At 42.2% G+C, this 23,183-nt stretch overlaps 2 protein-coding genes across 5 annotated transcripts; both read right to left on the bottom strand.

Annotated features, from left to right (window-relative positions):
• Window positions 1–8: 8 nt before the first annotated feature.
• On the bottom strand, window positions 9–13,384 carry mtmr1a (myotubularin related protein 1a). 3 transcript variants are annotated; one of them, XM_058067962.2, is made up of 18 exons: window positions 11,936–13,384; window positions 11,345–11,447; window positions 9,866–9,934; window positions 9,601–9,688; window positions 8,681–8,775; window positions 8,503–8,610; window positions 8,326–8,424; window positions 7,934–8,017; window positions 7,708–7,857; window positions 4,872–5,060; window positions 4,613–4,798; window positions 4,392–4,550; window positions 4,255–4,302; window positions 2,834–2,926; window positions 2,662–2,775; window positions 2,559–2,602; window positions 2,346–2,478; window positions 9–1,747 (listed from the first exon to the last, which is right to left on the bottom strand). In XM_058067962.2, the coding sequence occupies exons 1-18, from the start codon at window positions 12,034–12,036 to the stop codon at window positions 1,586–1,588; spliced, it is 2,025 nt and encodes a 674-aa protein (XP_057923945.2). In that variant the 5' UTR covers window positions 12,037–13,384; the 3' UTR covers window positions 9–1,585. The 3 variants fall into 3 exon arrangements, with proteins under 3 accessions (XP_057923945.2, XP_057923946.2, XP_057923947.2); XM_058067963.2 differs by having other exon boundaries at window positions 9,866–9,931; XM_058067964.2 differs by lacking the exon at window positions 9,866–9,934.
• Window positions 13,385–22,999, bottom strand: mtm1 (myotubularin 1). Of its 2 annotated transcripts, none has more exons than XM_058067991.2 (16): window positions 22,915–22,999; window positions 19,927–20,016; window positions 19,782–19,854; window positions 19,620–19,714; window positions 18,244–18,354; window positions 18,056–18,157; window positions 17,816–17,899; window positions 17,590–17,739; window positions 17,332–17,517; window positions 17,075–17,257; window positions 16,829–16,984; window positions 15,621–15,668; window positions 15,428–15,520; window positions 15,256–15,369; window positions 15,008–15,184; window positions 13,385–14,930 (listed from the first exon to the last, which is right to left on the bottom strand). In XM_058067991.2, exons 2-16 carry the CDS (start codon window positions 19,981–19,983, stop codon window positions 14,736–14,738), a joined length of 1,824 nt encoding a protein of 607 aa, XP_057923974.1. In that variant the 5' UTR covers window positions 19,984–20,016; window positions 22,915–22,999; the 3' UTR covers window positions 13,385–14,735. The 2 variants fall into 2 exon arrangements, with proteins under 2 accessions (XP_057923974.1, XP_057923975.1); XM_058067992.2 differs by having other exon boundaries at window positions 13,385–14,927.
• Between the last annotated feature and the right edge of the window lie 184 nt (window positions 23,000–23,183).

The raw sequence follows: 23,183 nt of genomic DNA, 5'->3' as shown, positions 1-23,183 counted from the left end.
TCTCTTACCTCAAAATTCTACACAAAATACTCCATTATGACAATGTGAAAAAAGTTTTTTTTGACATGTTTTGAATTTATTAAAAATAGAAAACAAAAAAAATCACATTTACATAAGTATTCACAGCCTTTGCTTAATACTTTGTTGATCCACCTTTGGCAGCAATTACAGCCTCAAGTCTTTTTGAATATGATCCCACAAGTTTAGCACACCTATCTTTAGGCAGTTTTGCCCATTCTTCTTTGCAATAAGTCTCAAGCTCCATCAGGTTGGATGGGAGACGTCTGTGCACAGCCATTTTCAGATCTCTCCAGAGATGTTCGATCGGATTCAAGTCTGGACTCTGGCTGGGCCACTCCAGGACATTCACGGAGTGGTTCTGAAGCCAATCTTTTGAGATCTTGGCTGTGTGCTAATGTCTACTGTCTATATGGTCAAGGTACATGCTAAGTCTACTGAGGTCAAGAGCGCTCTGGAGCAGGTTTTCATCCAGGATATCTCTATATATTGCTGCATTCATTTTCCTTCTATCCTGACTAGTCTGCCAGTTCCTGCTGCTGAAAAACATCCCCACAGCATGATGCTGCCACCACCATGCTTCACTGTAGGGATGGTATTGGCCTGGTGATGAGCAGTGCCTGGTTTCCTCCAAACATGGCGCCTGGCATTCACACCAAAGAGTTCAATCTTTGTCTCATCAGACCAGAGAATTTTGTTTCTCATGGTCTGAGAGTCATTCAGGTGCTTTTTGGCAAATTCCAGACGGGCTGCCATGTTCCTTTTACTAAGGAGTGGCTTTCGTCTGGCCACTCTACCATACAGGCCTGATTGGTGGATTGCTGCAGAGATGGTTGTCCTTCTGGAAGGCTCTCCTCTCTCTACAGACGAACGCTGGAGCTCTGACAGATTGACCATCGGGGCCTTGGTCACCTCCCTGACTAAGGCCCTTCTTCCCCGATCGCTCAGTTTAGAAGGCCGGCCAGCTCTAGGAAGAGTCCTGGTGGTTCCAAACGTCTTCCATTTACAAATAATGGAGGCCACTGTGCTCATTGGGACCTTCAAAGCAGCAGAAATGTTTCTGTATCCTTCCCCAGATTTGTGCCTCAAGACAATCCTGTCTCGCAGATCTACAGACAGTTCTTTTGACTTCATGCTTGGTGTTTGTGCTCTGACATGCACAGTCAACTGTGGGACCTTATATAGACAGTTATTATATTTCCAAATCATGTCCAAGCAACTGAATTTACTGCAGGTGGACTCCAATTAAGCTGTAGAAAGATCTCAAGGATGATCAATGGAAAAAAGATGCACCTGAGCTCAATTTTGAGCTTCATGGCAAAGGCTGTGAATACTTATGTAAATGTGATTTGTTTGTTTTCTATTTTTAATAAATTCAAAACATGTCAAAAAAACCTTTTTTCACATTGTCATAATGGAGTATTTTGTGTAGAATTTTGAGGTAAGAGATTAATTTAATACAGTTTGGAATGAGGCTGTAACATGACACAATGTAGAAAAAGTGAAGCGCTGTGAATACTTTCCGGATGCACTGTATATAAGGAGTGTATGCATGTGTGTGTGTACGTCAGACAACGGTGTGCAGTGGCGTCCCCGTGCCGTGTGAGGGGGAGTGTTCAGAGGCGGAGGATAGTGAGTGGGTGGTGGCATCCCTCTGCAGGTCATCCACCCGCCGCTGAAGTTCTGCCCTCAAAAAGAGCAGATCCTTTAGAGTTTGATGCACCGGCACCTGAAACACCACCGCACACAAACACACAAGTCATGAGATCACGTTCCTGTTTTTTTTTTAAAGCATGTTCAATAGTGACACATATTTTGGATTTGTTTCAAAACATACATCAATATTTCATACTACATCCATTCATTCATTCATTCATTTTCTACCGCTTTTTCCTCACGAGGGTTGCGGGGGGTGTTGGAGCCTATCCCAGCTGTCTTTGGGCGAGAGGCAGGGTACACCCTGGACTGGTCGCCAGCCAATCACAGGGCACATATAGACAAACAACCATTCACACTCACATTCATACCTATGGACAATTTGGAGTCACCAATTAACCTAGCATGTTTTTGGAATTTGGGAGGAAACCGGAGTACCCGGAGAAAACCCACGCATGCACAGGGAGAACATGCAAACTCCACACAGAGATGGCCGAGGGTGGAATTGAACCCTGGTCTCCTAGCTGTGAGGTCTGCGCGCTAACCACTCGACCGGCCACCCTTTAGAAAATCATATTCCATATTTTTCCATACATAAGAACCCTGAATAAAAAACCAAGGCCCCCCTGCTGTGAAGTCTCATGTAGCTTAATAAGGTGTTGAAAGCCCACCTGTGGCCTCATGCGGGGGTTCCAGCGAGCGTAATAGGTGTTCCACAGCTCCAGGTGTCTACAGGAGGCCAGAGGATAAAGAACATGGTGCTGGTAGTCCACATAGAAGGGGTTGCTGAAGTCCTCCGGCTGGCTGATGAGACAATGACAAGGGAGACATGTGAGTAAGAAGCATGTTCTCTCCTCCTCATCATCTCAAGACAGACATCTTACCTGTTAATGTAGGACCACAGGGATATTGTCGTGATGTGGGCCTCCTACAGGGCACATAGTTTTAAAAACAGTGGACCTCAGAGGGTCAACATGGAGGACCTACCTTGGCTATGCGTTCCTGTTCGCTGTTAAACAGAAAGGTCCCAAAGAGACAGCTGTAGAGGTGGTCGAGCACCGTGACCAGGAACAGCTCGTTGAACTCAAAGGCTGCTGGGAACTGAAATAAGAAATAAGTAACTGTGGACGTTCTGGAAGAAGCGTATGAGAACGCTCACCTGTCGAGTCATCTGCCAGACGCAGTCGATGAACTGAACAAAGAGAGGCGAGCGCTCGGAGTTGGCGTGGTCCTCGTCGCCGTGACCCACACGCTGCGCAGAGTAACAACGTGAGACTCAAACACGTTGGGGTATTGCAATACATGTTGGAGAAAGGAAACTAGCATGAAAGAATGCTGGGGAGACAAGTGATAACTTGACACAATGCATGCTGGGATAACAAGCTAACATTCTCATTCTATGAAGCTAAGAAGTTAACTTTGGACACCTATGCCCTCCAGCAGGGTTTTTCAACCTTTTTTGAGCCATGGCATGTTTTTTTCATTGAAAAACATCACTAAGTCTATAGGAGGAAGAAGGTAGGTGTTGCCACACGGACCAATATTCCATTGCTCTGCCAGCCTTTACACCACAGACACTCCACAGCAGCCATGTTTACATGACGAGTTTTTCTCTTTCCGAATGACTTTTCCGGAAACAATGGTATACATGGAAAGGAATATTCCAATCTCTTGTCTACATGCATCGCTATAATCAACCAGAATAGTCAATGGGGCATGCCCAGTAAAACGTAAACACCAACATCACGTGATACCGACTTCCCCGAGTTGTTATTTCACTTGTTGGAATAATTCCGTATTGCCAGTTTTTCGTTTGTCCAGTCTTGAAATTTAGTTTGGATCAAAAACAAACTTTCCGTAGCAGTCCGGTGCCGATTGCTGGCCATTTTTAAAACTGAAGAACGTCTGGAGCTGCGTGTTACGTCATATCTGAGCATGCGATATGATAAATTTAACCTGGAAAGGATCAAATTCAATCTTGCTAATATTTTATAATTCAACTCAGTACATGTTTTATACAGATATATATTTTCTTTTGACTTATGGACTTATGAATGGCGTATAGAAGGGTTTTAGATTCCGTTCCACAGATGGCGCTAATGTACACGAAAGATGCTTGCCAACCGCCAATAAACAACAGAAGAAGAAAAACGCACTCTGACAACTTTCCGTTTGAGCAGCTACAAGATACTTCAATCGGATTGGAGAAAGGAATATTCCACCCCTGTTAATCCCATTATATATTCATTTGGATTGGCACTATTCTTTCGGAATGAGGCGTATACAAAGGTTAAATTGTTTCCGTTTGAGCAAATAAACCAAATGTAATTGGAATATTTGGGTCCACGTATACGTGGAAATTGACATAATATTTATAAAAAGTGATATTGGATAATTCCTCACGGCACACCTGAGAATTTCTCAAGGCACACTAATGTGCCGCGGCACAGTGGTTGAAAATCATTGCCCTACACTGTAGCATCCTGTAGGGCCAACAGGATGCTAAGTTCTGGCATCTTGTGTACTGACTGGTACCAGAGACAAATGAAAAATGATGAATGAATGAATGAGTGTGCTTACAGCAGCAAACTTGTGTCCAAAACTTATCCACTCCTTCTCCAGCAGAACCTACAACACACATAATGACACGATAAAGACACATGTTAAAAAGTACAACATGTGTGTGTGTGTGTGTAACATGTGTAAGTGTGTGAGACCTGGAAGCCTCTGAGCGTGCGGTAGTGTCCATCCAACATGAGCATGGCCAGAGAGGTGAGCTGCGCTGTTCTATCCCAGCCGTCGCTGCAGTGGACCACCACAGACGTCTTCCCAGACTCCAGCTTGTCGGCTATCTTGGCTGCTCCGGCTAGCAGCAGCTGCATACAAGCATGGTCAGCCAAAAGGGTGCACACGGTGAGGGGGGGGTGCTGTGCCTTACCCGTATGTACTCCAGCCAGTGAGTCTGGTAGATATTGGAGTGCCAGCGGGCTTCGTCGATGGTGGGGTACACAACATCCTTCATCTTTCTCAGAGATTCACGCATCACATGGATGTTGGGGATGTCCAGGAAGTTCAGCTCCACGTTGGGGTAGAAACTCTCGCTTTCATAGCCACCGTCTTTGGCCTGCAAAAAAAAAGGGAACACTGAAGGCAGAGAGAAGGAAAAGCGTTCAGTTAAAAAAATGAGAAGCTCTGACTTTGTTGGTGTCTGCCACGCTGCATTGGCGGGCGTCAAAGATGCTGAGCTTGTGGGACTGAGCGTTGGCGTCCATGATGATTTGGAGTAATCGCTCGTCCTCTTTGCAACGACGGTCCGAGGATCCGACTAATGGCTGGCCGCAGCGGACGATGGTGGCCTGGGACTCTGGGTGGATCCAGGATAAGACCTGCAGGAAGCACGAGGGTGTGAAATAAAGCTAGTGCATCATTGAGCCACATTTCACAGCATTTAACGTCATTTAGCATCACTTAGCATCATTTGGAGATATTTTGCAACATTTGCAATAATTTATCCACCGGCATTTAACATCATTTAGCATAACTTAGCATCATTTGGAGATATTTTGCAACATTTGCAATAATTTAGCCACCAGCATTTAACATCATTTAGCATCACTTAGCATCATTTGGAGATATTTTGCAACATTTGCAATAATTTAGTCACCAGCATTTAAAATCATTTAGCATAACTTAGCATCATTTGGAGATATTTAGCAACATTTGCAATAATTTAGCATAACTTAGCATCATTTGGAGATATTTTGCAACATTTGCAATAATTTAGCCACCAGCATTTAACATAATTTAGCATCACTTAGCATCATTTGGATATATTTTGCAACATTTGCAATAATTTAGCCACCAGCATTTAACATCATTTAGCATCATTTGGAGATATTTTGCAACATTTGCAATAATTTAGCCACCAGCATTTAACATCATTCAGCATGACTTCGCATCATTTGGAGATATTTTGCAACATTTGCAATAATTTAGCCACCAGCATTTAACATCATTTAGCATCATTTGGAGATATTTTGCAACATTTGCAATAATTTAGCCACCAGCGTTTAAAATCATTTAGCATAACTTAGCATCATTTGGAGATATTTTGCAACATTTGCAATAATTTAGCCACCAGCATTTAACATCATTTAGCATCATTTGGAGATATTTTGCAACATTTGCAATAATTTAGCCACCAGCGTTTAAAATCATTTAGCATAACTTAGCATCATTTGGAGATATTTTGCAACATTTGCAATAATTTAGCATAACTTAGCATCATTTGGAGATATTTTGCAACATTTGCAATAATTTAGACACCAGCATTTAACATAATTTAGCATCACTTAGCATCATTTGGAGATATTTTGCAACATTTGCAATAATTTAGCCACCAGCATTTAACATCATTTAGTATCATTTGGAGATATTTTGCAACATTTGCAATAATTTAGCCACCAGCATTTAACATCATTTGGAGATATTTTGCAACATTTGCAATAATTTAGCCACCAGCATTTAACATCATTTAGCATGACTTCGCATCATTTGGAGATATATTGCAACATTTGCAATAATTTAGCCACCAGCATTTAACATCATTTAGCGTCATTTGGAGATATATTGCAACATTTGCAATAATTTAGCCACCAGCATTTAACATCATTTAGCGTCATTTGGAGATATTTTGCAACATTTGCAATAATTTAGCCACCAGCATTTAACATCATTTAGCATGACTTCGCATCATTTGGAGATATATTGCAACATTTGCAATAATTTAGCCACCAGCATTTAACATCATTTAGCGTCATTTGGAGATATATTGCAACATTTGCAATAATTTAGCCACCAGCATTTAACATCATTTAGCGTCATTTGGAGATATTTTGCAACATTTGCAATAATTTAGCCACCAGCATTTAACATCATTTAGCATCATTTGGAGATATTTTGCAACATTTGCAATAATTTAGCCACCAGCATTTAAAATCATTTAGCATAGCTTAGCATCATTTGGAGATATTTTGCAACATTTGCAATAATTTAGCATAACTTAGCATCATTTGGAGATATTTTGCAACATTTGCAATAATTTAGCCACCAGCATTTAACATCATTTAGCATCACATAGCATCATTTGGAGATATTTTGCAACATTTGCAATAATTTAGACACCAGCATTTAACATAATTTAGCATCACTTAGCATCATTTGGAGATATTTTGCAACATTTGCAATAATTTAGCCACCAGCATTTAACATCATTTAGTATCATTTGGAGATATTTTGCAACATTTGCAATAATTTAGCCACCAGCATTTAACATCATTTGGAGATATTTTGCAACATTTGCAATAATTTAGCCACCAGCATTTAACATCATTTAGCATGACTTCGCATCATTTGGAGATATATTGCAACATTTGCAATAATTTAGCCACCAGCATTTAACATCATTTAGCGTCATTTGGAGATATATTGCAACATTTGCAATAATTTAGCCACCAGCATTTAACATCATTTAGCATGACTTCGCATCATTTGGAGATATATTGCAACATTTGCAATAATTTAGCCACCAGCATTTAACATCATTTAGCGTCATTTGGAGATATATTGCAACATTTGCAATAATTTAGCCACCAGCATTTAACATCATTTAGCGTCATTTGGAGATATTTTGCAACATTTGCAATAATTTAGCCACCAGCATTTAACATCATTTAGCATCATTTGGAGATATTTTGCAACATTTGCAATAATTTAGCCACCAGCATTTAAAATCATTTAGCATAGCTTAGCATCATTTGGAGATATTTTGCAACATTTGCAATAATTTAGCATAACTTAGCATCATTTGGAGATATTTTGCAACATTTGCAATAATTTAGCCACCAGCATTTAACATCATTTAGCATCACATAGCATCATTTGGAGATATTTTGCAACATTTGCAATAATTTAGCCACCAGCATTTAACATCATTTTGCATCACTTAGAAGCATTTGTCATCATTTAGCTGACCGGAATGCGATGCTTAGCTCGGAAGGCAGCCACTCGCTTGATGTCGTCGTCAGTGACATTAGTGGGAATGACCAGCAGGGAGGGGTACGTGTCACACAGTTCATAGGTGCTGTTGACTTTACTGATGGTCCAGCTCTCATTGGGGAGACCCTGCAGTCACAGCCAACAAAGAGCACAGGTACATCAATGCATGCTTCCGTACGGTGATCGTCAAGAGTGACCTTACCTGACGTTTGTACTCTGCTACGGGGTCGTATACCTTCCAGCCATCCACGGGAAACTTCTCCTTGTACTGGAAAGCAAATAACATCTGCACAGAAGACATTAATTGCTCATAGCTTTCATTGTTAGCAGTCCAAATAGGTGTATCCCAATGACAGCATTGTAAGCTAGCTTATATCGCTTTTCGCTTTCTCGTGTTATAATGCACAAACAAATATGTGTTCATGTTTCACATAAGGATTGTGAATGATGAGAAAAAGTCAAAAAAGTGTTCCCCTTTAACACATATTGAATTGGTTTTAGAATATTTGAAGTTTATTAATTTATTTTAAAAAATTGACACCCCTGCTCTAAGATTGCAGTGCATTTAGTTAGCATGCAAAAAAGAATACTGACCAGGTTGTGTGACAGAGGGAAAGCATGTTTGGCCAATATTTCTACCACGTCCGGATGACTTGTCTCTGTCTTGTAGGCAAACCTGGGACTCCTCATGTCCTAAAGTGACCCAAAACACCATACATAAAACAAAAGGTCTTTTTTCTAGGAGAACTTTATGTTTCTGTGTATGCGTACTTTGCAGACCAGCTCCAGGCCTTTGGTGTTCTCGCCTTGGTTGGGGATGCTGATGGTCTCCAGGCGGCTGATGGCTCCCAGGTTGATGTCAAGTACAAATGGAGACTCCTGGATGAAGATACTTAGTATTTTACATCTTAATAGGAAGAAAAGTAGACAAAATGAAAAGGTGGCATACCCTTTCCATGCTGCTGAAATAGAGCTTGTAGTCTGTGATGGTCAGAGTTCCATTGAGGAGACCACTGAATGGACAAATGTACATCACGTCCTGGACTGAATGACAACACAAAAAGGTTATTGAATAACAGAAACTATATTAGAACTACAGGAGTGGGGGGGGGGGGGGGGGGGGGCGGCACGGCGGTCAAGTGGTTAGCGCGCAGACCTCACAGCTAGGAGACTCGGGTTGAATTCCACCCTCGGCCATCTCTGTGTGGAGTTTGCATGTTCTCCCCGTTCATGCGTGGGTTTTCTCCGGGTACTCCGGTTTCCTCCCACATTCCAAAAACATGCTAGGTTAATTGGCGACTCCAAATTGTCCATAGGTATGAATGTGAGTGTGAATGGTTGTTTGTCTATATGTGCCCTGTGATTGGCTGGCCACCACTCCAGGGTGTACCCCACCTCTCGCCCGAAGACAGCTGGGATAGGCTCCAGCACCCCCGCGACCCTCGTGAGGATAAGCGGTAGACAATAAATGAATGAATGAATGAATGAGTGGGGGAAGAGTGTTGGGAGTTATGAATCCAGTAGAGGGCGTTGTCTTGCATGTCAAGTCACTCCACATGTTCCAGTAAGATGATTTGACAGGTAAGATGTGTAACTGCATTTTTGTAGGTACAGTGGAAACTGTGGTTTTATTGAATGTCCAAATAAAGTATCCACATGTTGATGATTCAGTCTTTGTTCTTGGGGGTTTTTGGCATTGGGACAGCATTTTTTTTTTACTGTGACCCTCCTCATTATATAGTTGAATAGCTCTGGTTTAGAGAATAAAAACCGATGCATAATTTTTTTTTCCATTCTGGTCTCGGAACATTCATGCAAATAGCATGGATCTATTGTCCTACTAAGAATGCTAGCTTTCTAGTAACTCACTTGCAGTCTGAATGTTCTCCCCTGGGAGCAGTGGAACCTGATTCTGGAACATTTTGACTTGGGCGCTGTATCTTAACGCTGGAAGGTTCTACAAAAAAAATAGCAGAAGTTAGTGAGGGTGCACTGTGTATAAGATCATCTCATTAAAACATTTGAATTAACCTGGCTGTGAAAGTGACAGATTGCTATTAAAAGGCAAGCAGAGAAACAGACGAAAGCAGTGTGAAGAGTAAGGACAGAAAAGAAAGAGCAGAAAGAGACTTGCCAAAACACTGGAGGGATGCTCAGAGTCAATCTCTCCATGGTAACAGAGCCCTTCATCCAGTGAATCCTGCTGCAGGGTGGGGGGTGGGGGGGGGGGATAGCATGTAAAAGGAGAATGGAAAAGAAAAATGCAGAAAGGAACCAGAGAATATGACCAGACACCAGATCGCTTTTTCCTATAAGCCTATATGAAAATGATGCATTGAAACGTGTTATCTAAGAAAACCTCATGGTAAATTAAATAAATATTTGGTGACGACTCCAGTGCAAATTTAACTTTGCTGTTTGCAAACCTTACACGGCTGTCTAGAGGGTGCTAACTTTTCAAAGTGCTGCAAGCATTATTCCTGCTTGGGGCATGTAAACTACGCCCCATGTAACACACACATAGTACACATCCTTTGTCTGCTAATGATAACAGTCAAAATGGAAGTTTGGTCAATGTGGATATTTAAATGTTACCACAATGTAATATTTTTCTGATTATGTTAAAAAATCGGGTCGGCACGAGTGGTTAGCGCGCAGACCTCACAGCTAGGAGACCAGGGTTCAATTCCACCCTCGGCCATCTCTGTGTGGAGTTTGCATGTTCTCCCCGTGCATGTGTGGGTTTTCTCCGGGTACTCCGGTTTCCTCCCACATTCCAAAAAAAAACATGCTAGGTTAATTGTCCACAGGTATGAATGTGAGTGTGAATGGTTGTTTGTCTATATGTGCCCTGTGATTGGCTGGCGATCAGTCCAGGGTGTACCCCGCCTCTCGCCCGAAGACAGCTGGGATAGGCTCCAGCACCCCCCGCGGTAGAAAATGAATGAATGAATGAATGTTAAAAAATCATAACCAGATAGCAAAATTATTTCACTTATTTATTGGAAATGCCCTAACTTTCCCCCCCTTTACGACACTAGGATAGTGTAGATAGGAAAAAGGAGGAATTAGCAGGTGAAATTATTCATTCATTCATTCATTTTCTACCGCTTTTTCCTCACGAGGGTCGCGGGGGTGCTGGAGCCTATCCCAGCTGTCTTCAGGCGAGAGGCGGGGTACACCCTGGACTGGTCACCAGCCAATCACAGGGCACATATAGACAAACAACCATACACACTCACATTCATACCTATGGACAATTTGGAGTCGCCAATTAACCTAGCATGTTTTTGGAATGTGGGAGGAAACCGGAGTACCCGGAGAAAACCCACACATGCACGGGGAGAACATGCAAACTCCACACAGAGATGGCCGAGGGTGGAATTGAACCCTGGTCTCCTAGCTGTGAGGTGTGCGCGATAACCACTCGATCACCGTGCCGCCTCAGGTGAAATTATTTTTTTGATAAATCTGCAAAAAAATAGGGGTGCGGATGCTGAATGGCGAATAGACAGGAATCTACCATCTCTCGGACTGTCATGGTGGAAAAATAAGATGAAGCTGAAGACAAGGCGTACAACAAACAGCTTGACAGGCACAACATATGAGTTACCCTGTTGTCTCTGTGGATGTCTGCTGGTGCTGAGGATGAAATCTGACTGGAGATGGTGGCTGCAATCAGTTGTTTACACCACTCCACATGGGAACCTGATGGACTAAAGACCCAACAGCATTAGTTCATCAAGAAAAGTGACAAAGGGGGTGGTCACCTGCCATGTTTTGTCCCTTGCCCTGAAGTTACAGTTGAATTATTTTCTGTATGTTTGCATTTAGTATCACAAAGGGTAATATATATATTATATAAACACACACACACAACTGTTTCTGTGGAGCAGTTGGCGTTAACATTGCTGGGCTTGTTTACGATGCTACCACTTGCTACACACATACTTAGCCTGTTTTGAAACACTATTCATATATGTTAACGTACTGGAAGAAAATGCTGCTCCAAATTAAAGTGTAAACTGTTAAAATAATTGTTTATGAATAAGCAAATGAGTTTTAATGAGGCAAGGGCATTAACATGATGCTGTATTTACATATTACGTGAGGCATCGGCGCCATTTGCGTCAACCGGAAGGAAGCGCAGTGGAAAGGAAATAAATACATCGACTCGCCATGAATAATGTCCAAAATTAATTACCTGTCCAGGCTTTCCCCACTGACTGGTACTTTGCTCGGAGAGCTCTGCGCCTTTTTAGTGCCTCCTGCTCCGTCCGCCATGCCGGCACTTTGCTTCTCCATCCGCGGGAAATGTTTCTGGGTCACAGAAGTGGGGCGGGGGAAGCACGGCGTCCTCGTATGGTGAGGGTGAGGATATGATGCGTTGGTTGTAGTGTTGCAAAAGGCTGCTACAAAAGGCGCTTTAAACACTCTGCAGTTGAAGATTTGTAAATGTCGCCATTTGTGGTTCTACTGGAGCAAACCAAAGAACCAGATGTAGAGATTCACGACATAAGACAACAGCTGGCTTCTTACTTCCGGTTTAGGCAACGGCATTGTCTTTCTGCACGTTCCAATGAACGTTACACGGAACTAAGCCACCTCCCACCAGCAACACACGTGACACATACTGTAAAAATAGAAATTAACAGGCGTCAATCTTAAATTAATTTAATCAGTGATATTTACATAACAAAATGTCACCCAGCCCAAATTGTGGCGCGGATATAGCATGATTAAGAAGAATTACATAAGAAATGTATTCTGACTTTTGCCAAGGTTCCCTTTCATGCCCCAAATAATATTTATACAAACAGAAAGAAAGGCGCCGCTGAAATTCAATTCCCTAGATGCCTGACGTGAACACTTTTGTCAGGGTAAAAGTGAATAGCATACAAGTTCTCTTTCGTTAGCCAACCAAAGAATGCCCTCAAAAAAATTACCCATAGAGCAGAAGTTTCTTAGTAACCCTTTCTGCACCATTCCTTTATATAAAATTGTTAGATTTCACACTACATAAAATACATGTATTTTACAACTATAGCGCTTAAAGGTTTCCACTGAGGTAATTACATCATGGTGCTTATAACAAAATAAAATAAAAATAGATTCATCTCTACTGTATTTCCCTCCATGATGCTGGGCTTTAACCACCAGATGGGACATAAAGGAAACGTGACTGAATGTTTTGGTAGAACACTGCTAGTCTTGCCATCACAAGATGTATAAAAACATAAGAGGCTTTACGTCCTTACCCTGTTTTCTCAGTGATGGAGGTAGCAGTGCTATTGCGGTTACACCTGACATTGATTTCAACACAGTAAAATCCGCCTGACACTACAGAGGACATCGCTCTCCTAATGTGGGCATAACAGTACAAGAGGGCACATGTGTTTAAAGTCAAATTATGGACAATGTTGATGTTTTAACACTTTTCATTCTGTTATGAATATGGCATTCTGTTACAAGAGGGTGGAGCGCCAGGTACACCTGTTTATCCTGATTGACAGGCTGATGTGTTCAGAAAAAGGCACACCAAAGCCATACCCTGTCTACTTCACTGGAAAAGGGACACCTATTAAGAACGAGGTGCCATCCGAATGGGACTGTCCTTTTTAGGATCTACGTCAAACATGAGCATGTGTGAACATGTGAGAACATGTGAGGGTGATTCCTCACAAGAATCAAGGCACACATCTGGACACAAGCAAAGCAAACGGCCCTTGCCAACAAAACAATAAAGACAATGGGGGGGACGTAAAGGCATCTTGTAGAGAGGGGACAATGTAAATAGCGAAAGGACATGAGGAAGATGTTTTGCGTGATGATGAGCCGAGAAGAGGTGAGATTGTATTTGCTTTTTTTGGTTCATTTTCCTGCCTCCATGTAGGAAGCCCTTTTGAGTCATCATCATCAAAAGTGTACTGCATGGGAGTTGTATAAAATTCCCTCCATGAAACACCATCATTACTTTCCCATATCAAGTAAAAGACATGTCTTTGCCTGTAGTAAAACTAACTCTATAAGCTGGCAAATAAACATCAAATGTAAAAGATCACCCGCTCATGTAAGGGCCGATGTCTGGACAAAGTACAGTATCTAAAGGTCGAAGTAAGGCTTTCCTGGACATCCAGGCTCGGCATTGAAACCACAGCACCACTTACAGTAATGTCCCTATCCTATGTTAAAGCACCTAAACTCAAAGCTGCATTCAGTAGATCATTTACTGATTGATTGCTATCAGTGCCGTGGCTTGGGAAGTGCAGGAGAACACAACAATCACACGTGTAGCAACTCATGAACCCACTAGCGTCCACCCAGCTTGACTTATATATACACACATTTAACTTCAGCACGAGAGGTGACAAGTGCAATATTATATCAGCTCACGGGAATCTGTACATTATTAAGTGTACGTCTAGTGTGTGATTAGTGTTAGACAGCATAGCTAGTCTAGCGTAGCAACACAAGAGAGGTGACGGAGGGGGGGAATATGTGGGCTGTGAATAAAGCTAGCTTCCAACTGCTAAATTAATCCCACAGTGGAAAAAAAAAATAATAAAAATGGAGAAGTCATTGATTCTAACGTTCTCATTACTCCATTTCCTTACGACCTGCACAACAACGTAGCATGCCGTTTTTCATGTAAGTGCAAGTGAATTTTCACTGAAATGAGAACTTGAAATTCCGGCATTTGTTTGTTTTCAGCCAATGTGCATGTCAACTGGTTGGTTGACAGAGTGACGCACATATGCCCGCACGCTGGCTTCATGCCCACTGATCAAGCCCTTAGATTGGAACCCAATAAGTCTTTAAGGCGTCTATGTACGCTGTGTGTGTGTGTGTGTGTGTGTGTGTGTGTATAAAAGTCTTGTGACAAGGCTGCGTTGTGACATATTGCATAATCAGCGCCCCTGTCACCATGGTCATCAAATTGGTATTAGACTAAGTTTGTTAACACCAGTTCATTCCCTGTGTGGACACAAGTGCAAGTATCTCCCTCAGAAGGGAGTGTGTAGGTGTGTGTACTGCTGTGACGGCGTGGGGGAAGAGGACGATGACGACGTGTTGGGGGTGGAGCTGTTAGCCAAACGGGAGGGGGTGGAGTCTGATAGCTGAAGCTCCTCCAGCTTCTTGATGTACTCGTCCCGGAGGGCTAATAGCTCCAAGTAGCGCTGCTCTACCGGACTCTGCTGCTGGAACAAACAATTAGTTGTTTAGTCTATTAACGGAGGATGAAGACAAAGAGAAGAAGCGATGGGTCATTATTCACCTGTTGTCGAATGCGCGGGTTCCAGCGGATGTAATATGTGACCCAAAGCTCGAGGTGGCGCATGCTGGCAACAGGGTAGAGGACCCTGCCTGACTCAGGCGTGTAGAAAGGGTTTAAATAAATGTCTGTCTTACTGTTGATCAAGGACCACAAGGACACCGTTTTCAACCTCACCCCCTGTGGAGGAACACAGTCACATGACTGATACGACATCATGATACAGATACTGTATTTGACTCCTTTCTTACATTCTGGTCTCGTGCACTCTCACAGTTGTAGAGGAACGTGCCAAAGCGGCAGCTGTATAGATGATCCAGGATGGTCAGCAGGAGGCGCTCATTGAACTCAAAGGCTGTTGGGAACTGAGAGGGAAGTTTGTGATTATGAAGCTCAATGCAGTAACAAACCAAGCCAACATACCTGTTTAGTCATTTGCCACACACAGTCGATAAACTGGACAAAGATGGGCGATCTGTCCTGATCAGCGTGGTTCTTATCACCATGACCTATTCTCTGCAAACAAGAAAGAAGGCATTTATTAGGCAAATACAGTTTAATTGTGACAGAATTGATGCGAGAAAAACACGTTCCAATAAGGCAAAATGTTACTCACTGAAGCAAACTTGTGTCCAAAGCTGATCCATTCCTTTTCAATGAGCACCTGTAGACATGCAAAAAGTGTCAGATGATTACATCATTGTGCTTAAACAGTGGAACCCATTTATATCGATAACCTGTCTATGAAGACTAATTCATAAAGACCAAATCCAAAACCACTGTGTTTTTATGATGTGTGCCACTTAAGTTGTCATCGACATAAAATTCAATGGGATCATTCATCCTCACGAGGATCGCGAAGGTATGCTGGAGCCTATTCCAGCTGACTGCGCGAGAAGTGGGGTACACCCTGGACTGGTCGCCAGCCAATCACAGGGCACATATTGACAAACAACCATTCACACTCACATTCATACCTATGGACAATTTGAAGTCCCCATTTAACCTAGCATGTTTTTGGAATGTGGGAGGAAACCAGAGTACCCACACACGCACAGGGAGAACATGCAAACTCCACACAAAGAAAGCCCAAGCGGAGATTTGAACCAAGGGCTTCCCGATCTGACTGTGTGGTTAACATGCTAACCACTCTGCAACTGTGCAGCCCAATGGGATAATTTAGATGATAAATGGGTTGTTTACTTCAATATGTGTTGTAGTTTGGTTTAATTTCATTATTATTATTACACAGGATAAAATGTACAGATTTGGAGGAAATGGAGGAAGCTGTGAGCCACAAATTTGAAGCTTTGTCCATATTCCAAATGTAAAAAGACACTAAGCATACCACCAAAATAGTAACAAAGCAGCTTAAGGACAACAGAGTCAGTGTTTTGGAGCGTCCATTACAAAGACCAGCACTCCCATACAAAAATGTTAAAAGGCTTGTGCCAGCAAGAAGGCCTCAAAACCTGACTCAGCTACACTACTTTTGTCAGGAGGAATGGCACAGAATTCCAACAAACTATTATGATAAACTTGTACAATACCCAAAAGACTTCACCAAGTCATACAATTTAAAGGCAATGCTACCACATTCTAATAAAATGTATGTGAACTTTTGATTTTGTAGAAAGTAATAAAAAGAACTCTGTTAAATATTAATAAATATTCCAGCATTTAACAAATAATTTTTGTTGACCTAAAAGAGTAATCATTTACTCAGAATGAATTTCAACACTTTTGAATTTTGAACTCTCGCGGCCGCATTTCAGCACCCAACCATGACAGACAGCAATTAAGAAGGCACAGATGTCATCTGACCTGTAAGCCTTTCAGAGTACGGTAGTGGCTGTCTAGCATGAGCATGGCCAGAGAGGTGAGCTGAGCCGTTCTGTCCCAGCCGTCGCTGCAGTGGACCACCACAGAGTTCCCACTGGATACTTTGTCTGCTACTTGGATGGCTCCTGATAACACCAACTGCGCACAAAGACAGAGGCATGCATGATCTCACGCCAAGCGATGCTTGCCTTCCGGTGAATGACAGGTATAATCGGTGTGTCTTCCTACCTTTACATGTTCTAGCCAGTGTGTGGACTCTAGACTTGACAGCCAATGAGATTCCTCTACATTGGGGTACACTATGTCTTTTAGTTTCTTCAAGGATTCTCGCATGACATGGATGTTCTGGATGTCGAGGAATACGAGTTCTGCGTTTTGGTACTCATCGCCTTCATAGCCACCCCCTGTGGCCTGCATTTAAATATTAGGTTAGAATTTGGATGTAAATTACCTGCGCTACTAATTCATGTGTTTAATATATGGACCTTGTTGGCCACAGCGTTGACGTTGGGACGAGCATCGAAGATGGTCAACTTGGTGGTGTCGTTGGCTTCCCTGATCAGGTCCAGGTAGCGCTCGTCGTCCTTGTTCCTTTTCCCAGACATGCCGACCAAAGGCTGGCTGCAGCGTGCAATCACTGCCTGGTTCTCCCTGTGGATCCATGACAGCACCTGCAGCACAAAGACAAAATAAATCACAACAAGAAGAACACTCAGAGCTAAAATCTGTCATGATGCACTTACTGGTATGCGTGCTCTAGACCTGAAGGAAGCAACTCTCCTCAGGTCCTCTTCTTTACATTTAAAGGGCACAGCCAACACAGTGGGGTAGGTGTCACACAGTTCGTAGCTTTTATTGATGAAAGTAATGCGCCACTTGTTATTAGGTAAGCCCTGAAAAAGACAAATCACACACCAACTCTTTATTGGTCTTTTTTCCGAGAACAATACGCCACACAATCTCGCTTACCTGCCGTCTGAACTCTTCTATGGGTTTATAAATATTCCAGCCATTCTCCTCGTACTTCTCCTGAGTCACGTATGCAAACAGAGGCTGGATGAAGGAGGAAAAAAACAGAGCACTTTGAAAAGTTTCATGTGTATTGTAGGATGTTAAATATATATGTTTTTATGTCACATGGTTTGACTTGTAAAAGGCTACGGTTATTTCTGTCATACAGTCAGCCAGTAGATGGCGCTACATGTTTACCAGGCCATGTGAGACAGGGAAGGCGTGCTTGAAGAGGAGCTCAAAGATGTCTCGTCTGCTGTGACCCTCCTGCTTGAGGGCAAACCTCAGGTTCCTCATGTCCTAGTAGCATAAAAAGACGACAGCAAAGGAAGTTGAGTGGCAAAAAGATAGCACAGCAAATGACAAGTTGAAGAAAAAAAAAGGACCTTGCAGGTGATGTCCAGGCCGTAAGAGTTCTCTCCTCTACTCGATGCCCCACCCATTTTCTCGACCCGACTGATGGCACCCAGAGGAACGTCCAGTGTCACTGTCACATCCTGGAAGGCAAAGTCATACTTCATATACTTCAAATGTGCCCAACACAGTGGAAACTTGTCAAAATTCTAATTTGCATGCATTCTCCTGTTAGCATAAAATGTGTTGCATGTCTTGCTGTGTTGTTAATACACTGTGTGAATACAACTGTGTTCTTTATGTTGTTTTTCTTTAATCACAAAACGTCCTTCCTTGTGGCAACCGGGAATAAAGTCAGCTACGTCTATGATGTCATCGGCAGTTTACCTTTTAATAGTTTTACGATTATAGTTTTACATGTATTGAACAATTCTAAAAGCACATAAATGGCGACAGAACAGGTTAAATGAACATTTAAGGTTACTTTTTTACTTCATTTAAGAAATGACTGTTCCCAAAGACGTGGCAGCGAGATCAAGCACCACCAATATAAATAGTGAAAATCAATAGTGTTTCTCACCGTCTTTGTCAAAATACTGGCACCATTTTGGGTTACTGAGGTGTGAAACATTAGTGATTTAAAAAAATATCTCTTGGCAAAGTAAGAATATGGTGGTGGTTGAGCTTGCTGCCAAATTGTGTCTCTGGGAACAGTCACAGAATCAAGTCTTGACGAGGGTAAAAGAAAAAAAACTTAAAATGTCCACTTATTCCTTCTATTTACATGCATTTCAGATAGTTTTCGCCATGTAAATCTATAATTGTGTAATTGTTTTCTTTTTTGGATTCTTATTATCATTTGTAATGGGAAAATTTAATTGGTTAGCATAACTTTTGAGACCTTCTGGAAAAAATGAATGTCGCTAATCAAGGTTCCACTATATATTCTATACTCTCAGTATGCACTTAATTGACTTTGTAGCACACTAATCTGTGCCAGGGTATGGGGCACACCTGCAATCGCTCCTTGCAGGTTATTAATAACAATAGACACAATTCAGAACAGATATAAAATATATCCAAAAGTCAAACCTGTGGAGAACTTGCTCACTTGTGACTACATTTGTGTGTGTGATAAAGGCATGTAATTGTAAAGGACATGTAAAGTCCTTAATGAACATGATTCCAAATAAGACATACAGCGAAAGGCCACATAATTGCAGTCAAACAGCAGAATAGACGTGAGGGGAGAAGTAAACGAGCTGTAATGCAAACGCTCAGAGGGGGACCAGTGGAGGGACAGGGGATCACGCTTAAATCCAACACAGTACAAATGGCTTCATGCGAGTATGCCCTAAAAATAAGAAGCTTGTTTCACGTGACACCCACTGCAAGCATATAAACTTACAGAATCCGAACTCCTGAAGTAGAGTCTGTAGTTGGTGATCAACACTTTGCCTTTTACGGCACCGCTGAACGGACAAATGTAGATGATGTCTTTATCTGCAAATGGAAAGAGTGAGATATATTTGCAATGTGAGGGGGGAAGGATCCCAGAGTGGGCCCTCACCGATGATCCTCTCCTCTCCTGGCAGCAGGGTGACATCAGCTAACAACTCCATCTTCAAAGACTCTCTGGAGGTCTAACAAGGACACAAACGCACACTTAGAGAAGATGAGAGTTTCCACCTTTAACATAAAAAGGTCACACTTACACTGGAGATGTGAGTGTCCAAGGCATTGGAGTTGTACATAGAGATTGGTGAGGCCATCGCTCAGGGAGGGGAGGGGGGGGCTTCCACAGGCTGAAGGCAACAAACAGAAAGTGTGTTAATGTTGTATAAGCGACATTGTTTATGTTAAATAATGATTTAAGACTCAAATAATTAGCTTGAAGAGCTGGTTTCTAACATGAGAATGAATTGTCCTTGTGAAAATACTTCCTAGATAGCAACTAAGGACATAAATATAGAAGGTAACCTCACTGAGACTTTCATGAGACACATGAGCGGCAGCAGAACAAAATGCTGCCAGCTAGATCACCAGCACCGGTCAACGTAGATGCTATACATTATATATGTGGCACTGTAGTCCACATTGGGAAATATGTATGCATGCCTTCGCTGGATCCACATATGATAGAATACTCATTGCATAGGTCAAATTAATTGAGATTTTTGCCACAAAAGCCCAATCTTTATTTAGGCTACCTGCTAAGCATCGCAATGATAAAATTAATAAAAAGTAGACCTGCTCTCCATGAACATGTCAATGTCATGTCTCACATTAACCTTTGTCTTATATTATTTTAACGGATATAAAAAAATACTAATATTAACATATACTTTTTCAGCTGTTGAATAAAAATATTACATGAAGAATATAAAGTAGGCTGCGCGGCGGGCGAGTGGTTAGCGCGCAGACCTCACAGGGTTCAGTTCCACCCTCGGCCATCTCTGTGTGGAGTTTGCATGTTCTCCCCGTGCATGCGTGGGTTTTTTCCGGGTACTCCGGTTTCCTCCCACATTCCAAAAACATGCTAGGTTAATTGGTGACTCCAAATTGTCCATAGGTATGAATGTGAGTGTGAATGGTTGTTTGTCTATATGTGCCCTGTGATTGGCTGGCGACCAGTCCAGGGTGTACACTGCCTCTCGCCCGAAGACAGCTGGGATAGGCTCCAGCACCCCCCCGACCCTCGTGAGGATAAGCGGTAGAAAAAGAATGAATGAATATAAAGTAATACATCAACTCTGCATAATGAACTTGGTCTCTAGTATAAAGTATAATATCTTATATATCTTGTATAATACAATAAAAACAGTAAACTACCAACAATCCATCCGCTATACTTTTTGTCACCTTTAGTGTCATGGGTAAGCTGGAGCCTATCCCAGCTGACTTTGGGCGAGAGGCAGGGTACACCCTGGTCTGGGATAATTTCACAACTATGGGCAATTTGCCTTCCAGGATGTGACAGTGACACTGGACGTTCCTCTGGGTGCCATCAGTCGGGTCGAGAAAATGGGTGGGGCATCGAGTAGAGGAGAGAACTCTCCAGTTCGCTTAACGTGCATATTTATGTGACATGAGAGGAAGCCAGAGTACCTGGAGAAAACCCACACAAGCACGGGGAGAACATGCAACACAGAAACAGACATATCAAAATAATGGTCACTTCCCTTCAAGTGTCAGGATGACTTTCCTACAGATGCTGCTTCAAGTTAGTTGAGTTTTTAGTGGTAATGTTCGCACAACGTGTCTTGCTCTCCATAGCATTACATATGAAATGTGTCCATGCGTCTTCTCTGTCTCCCAGGCATAGACATATTGCAGTTTGTAACATGTTACAATACTGCAGCATACGGTATTGTTTTGAGGCAGAAAACTCAACTGACCTAACGCACAAAGACAGTAGTTCTGACTGGATTTCCTCCATAACTCAGCCCCGCCCCTTCTCCCATACAAAGATCAAAAAGTTATATTCCTAACTGATCCCTGCTATCTACAAGACAAAATTGTATGATTGTACTTCATTTCTGTCATATTCGTTGGTAAAACTGTCAGTTAAGTTTGTAAAAATTTTCATCAATGTGCAATTTTGATAATTTATCATTATTCCATCAGGTAAAAATGGTAATTGACGAAAACTATAGCGAAAAACGCTGCTTTGAAGAGCTGGAACTAATCACTTTTATGGCAAATCTGTAATAGAAATTTCCAATTTTCTGAAAGTGCAGGTCACGCAAGCAGACTCGTCAGCCACAGGATCTTGATCCAGAACTGAGGAAACTCAACAAAATGCGTACCCGGCGAGCAGCAAAGCATAAAGTGTATTAAAGGGTCAAATTTATAAAGATTACAAATGCATACATGTTGGCAAAACTGCCAACTGGCCCCGGGTTGCACTTCGGACACCCCTGCCTTGAGAATAATAGTCATAATCTTGCCGTTTGCACACTGAAAGCAAACACCTTGTTGAGATAATGTTTTGTTTTGTCAGAAGCTGTCAAACATAGCTGTGCATGCAGCTGTCATACTTAGCCTACTATTTAGAATGTAGGTGTGCCTAATATTGCGGTTTCCTTAAACACAACACATTAACACCAGTATAAAGACATTACGTGAGCTAAAAAGTAGCACAGTCAACCATACGTAATAATTATGTATGTATTCTGAGTGCATGTTTACACGCCCGTTAATCATGAAATAAATACACCCACGTGAGCTGTGTACATCCCAAAAACCGTAATACTCTGAATACTTAAGTAGCAAGCATATGTACGGTAATATAAAAGAGTACTTATAAACAATGAAGATAGCCATTGAATGTCGCTCATTTGTAATAAAAGGCCTTGGGAGTACTGAGGCTATTAATACAAAGCCAGCACTCTGTAGATGTCACGACTGGCAGGAGAACACGTTGATATTCGTGGAAAAGAACATTAAACAGTCAGCGTGGACAGCGACAACATACAGTTTTAAAAGTCTGAAGTCAACTTTTCCAACTTGTCCGTTCCAGGAGACACAGCTGTGGACCTCCACCAGGAAACAGCGGAGGCCTCAACGCGACGACAGCGTCTTGCTACTCAAACGCTCGCCATATTCTACCTCACAGTGAGCCCAAAAGGCAGCGGAAGTACTCCGAAGAACACCCGACGCGGACTCCGTGGGTTTTGTGGCAGCCAAATGTCTTAACTTACCCGCAAAGTGCGATTCTCCCGTGGTTGAATGTCGACCTGTTTCCCTCAAGCCACAGCAGGAACTTACCCTACGTCATGTGCCGGCCTGTCATGGCGGTCATTGGCTGCTTGTCAAATTGGAGCTCGCAAAGGGTGCTGGGAAATGAAGTTCCACTGCTGTTAGCTGGTTTCTATAAATGTAATGATTCTCAAAATTGGAAATTTATTTTACAGTAACAATATTATTATTCATTATAATATTTTATAATGTATGTAGTTAAATATGAATG

Source organism: Doryrhamphus excisus, linkage group LG2 (assembly GCF_037039965.1).
Source record: "Doryrhamphus excisus strain RoL-2023G ecotype Guam linkage group LG2, RoL_Dexc_Guam_v1.1, whole genome shotgun sequence".
NCBI classification, from domain to species: Eukaryota; Metazoa; Chordata; class Actinopteri; order Syngnathiformes; family Syngnathidae; genus Doryrhamphus; species Doryrhamphus excisus.
Note: the sequence above shows the minus strand (reverse complement) of the source record. Positions and strands in the feature narration are given on the sequence as shown.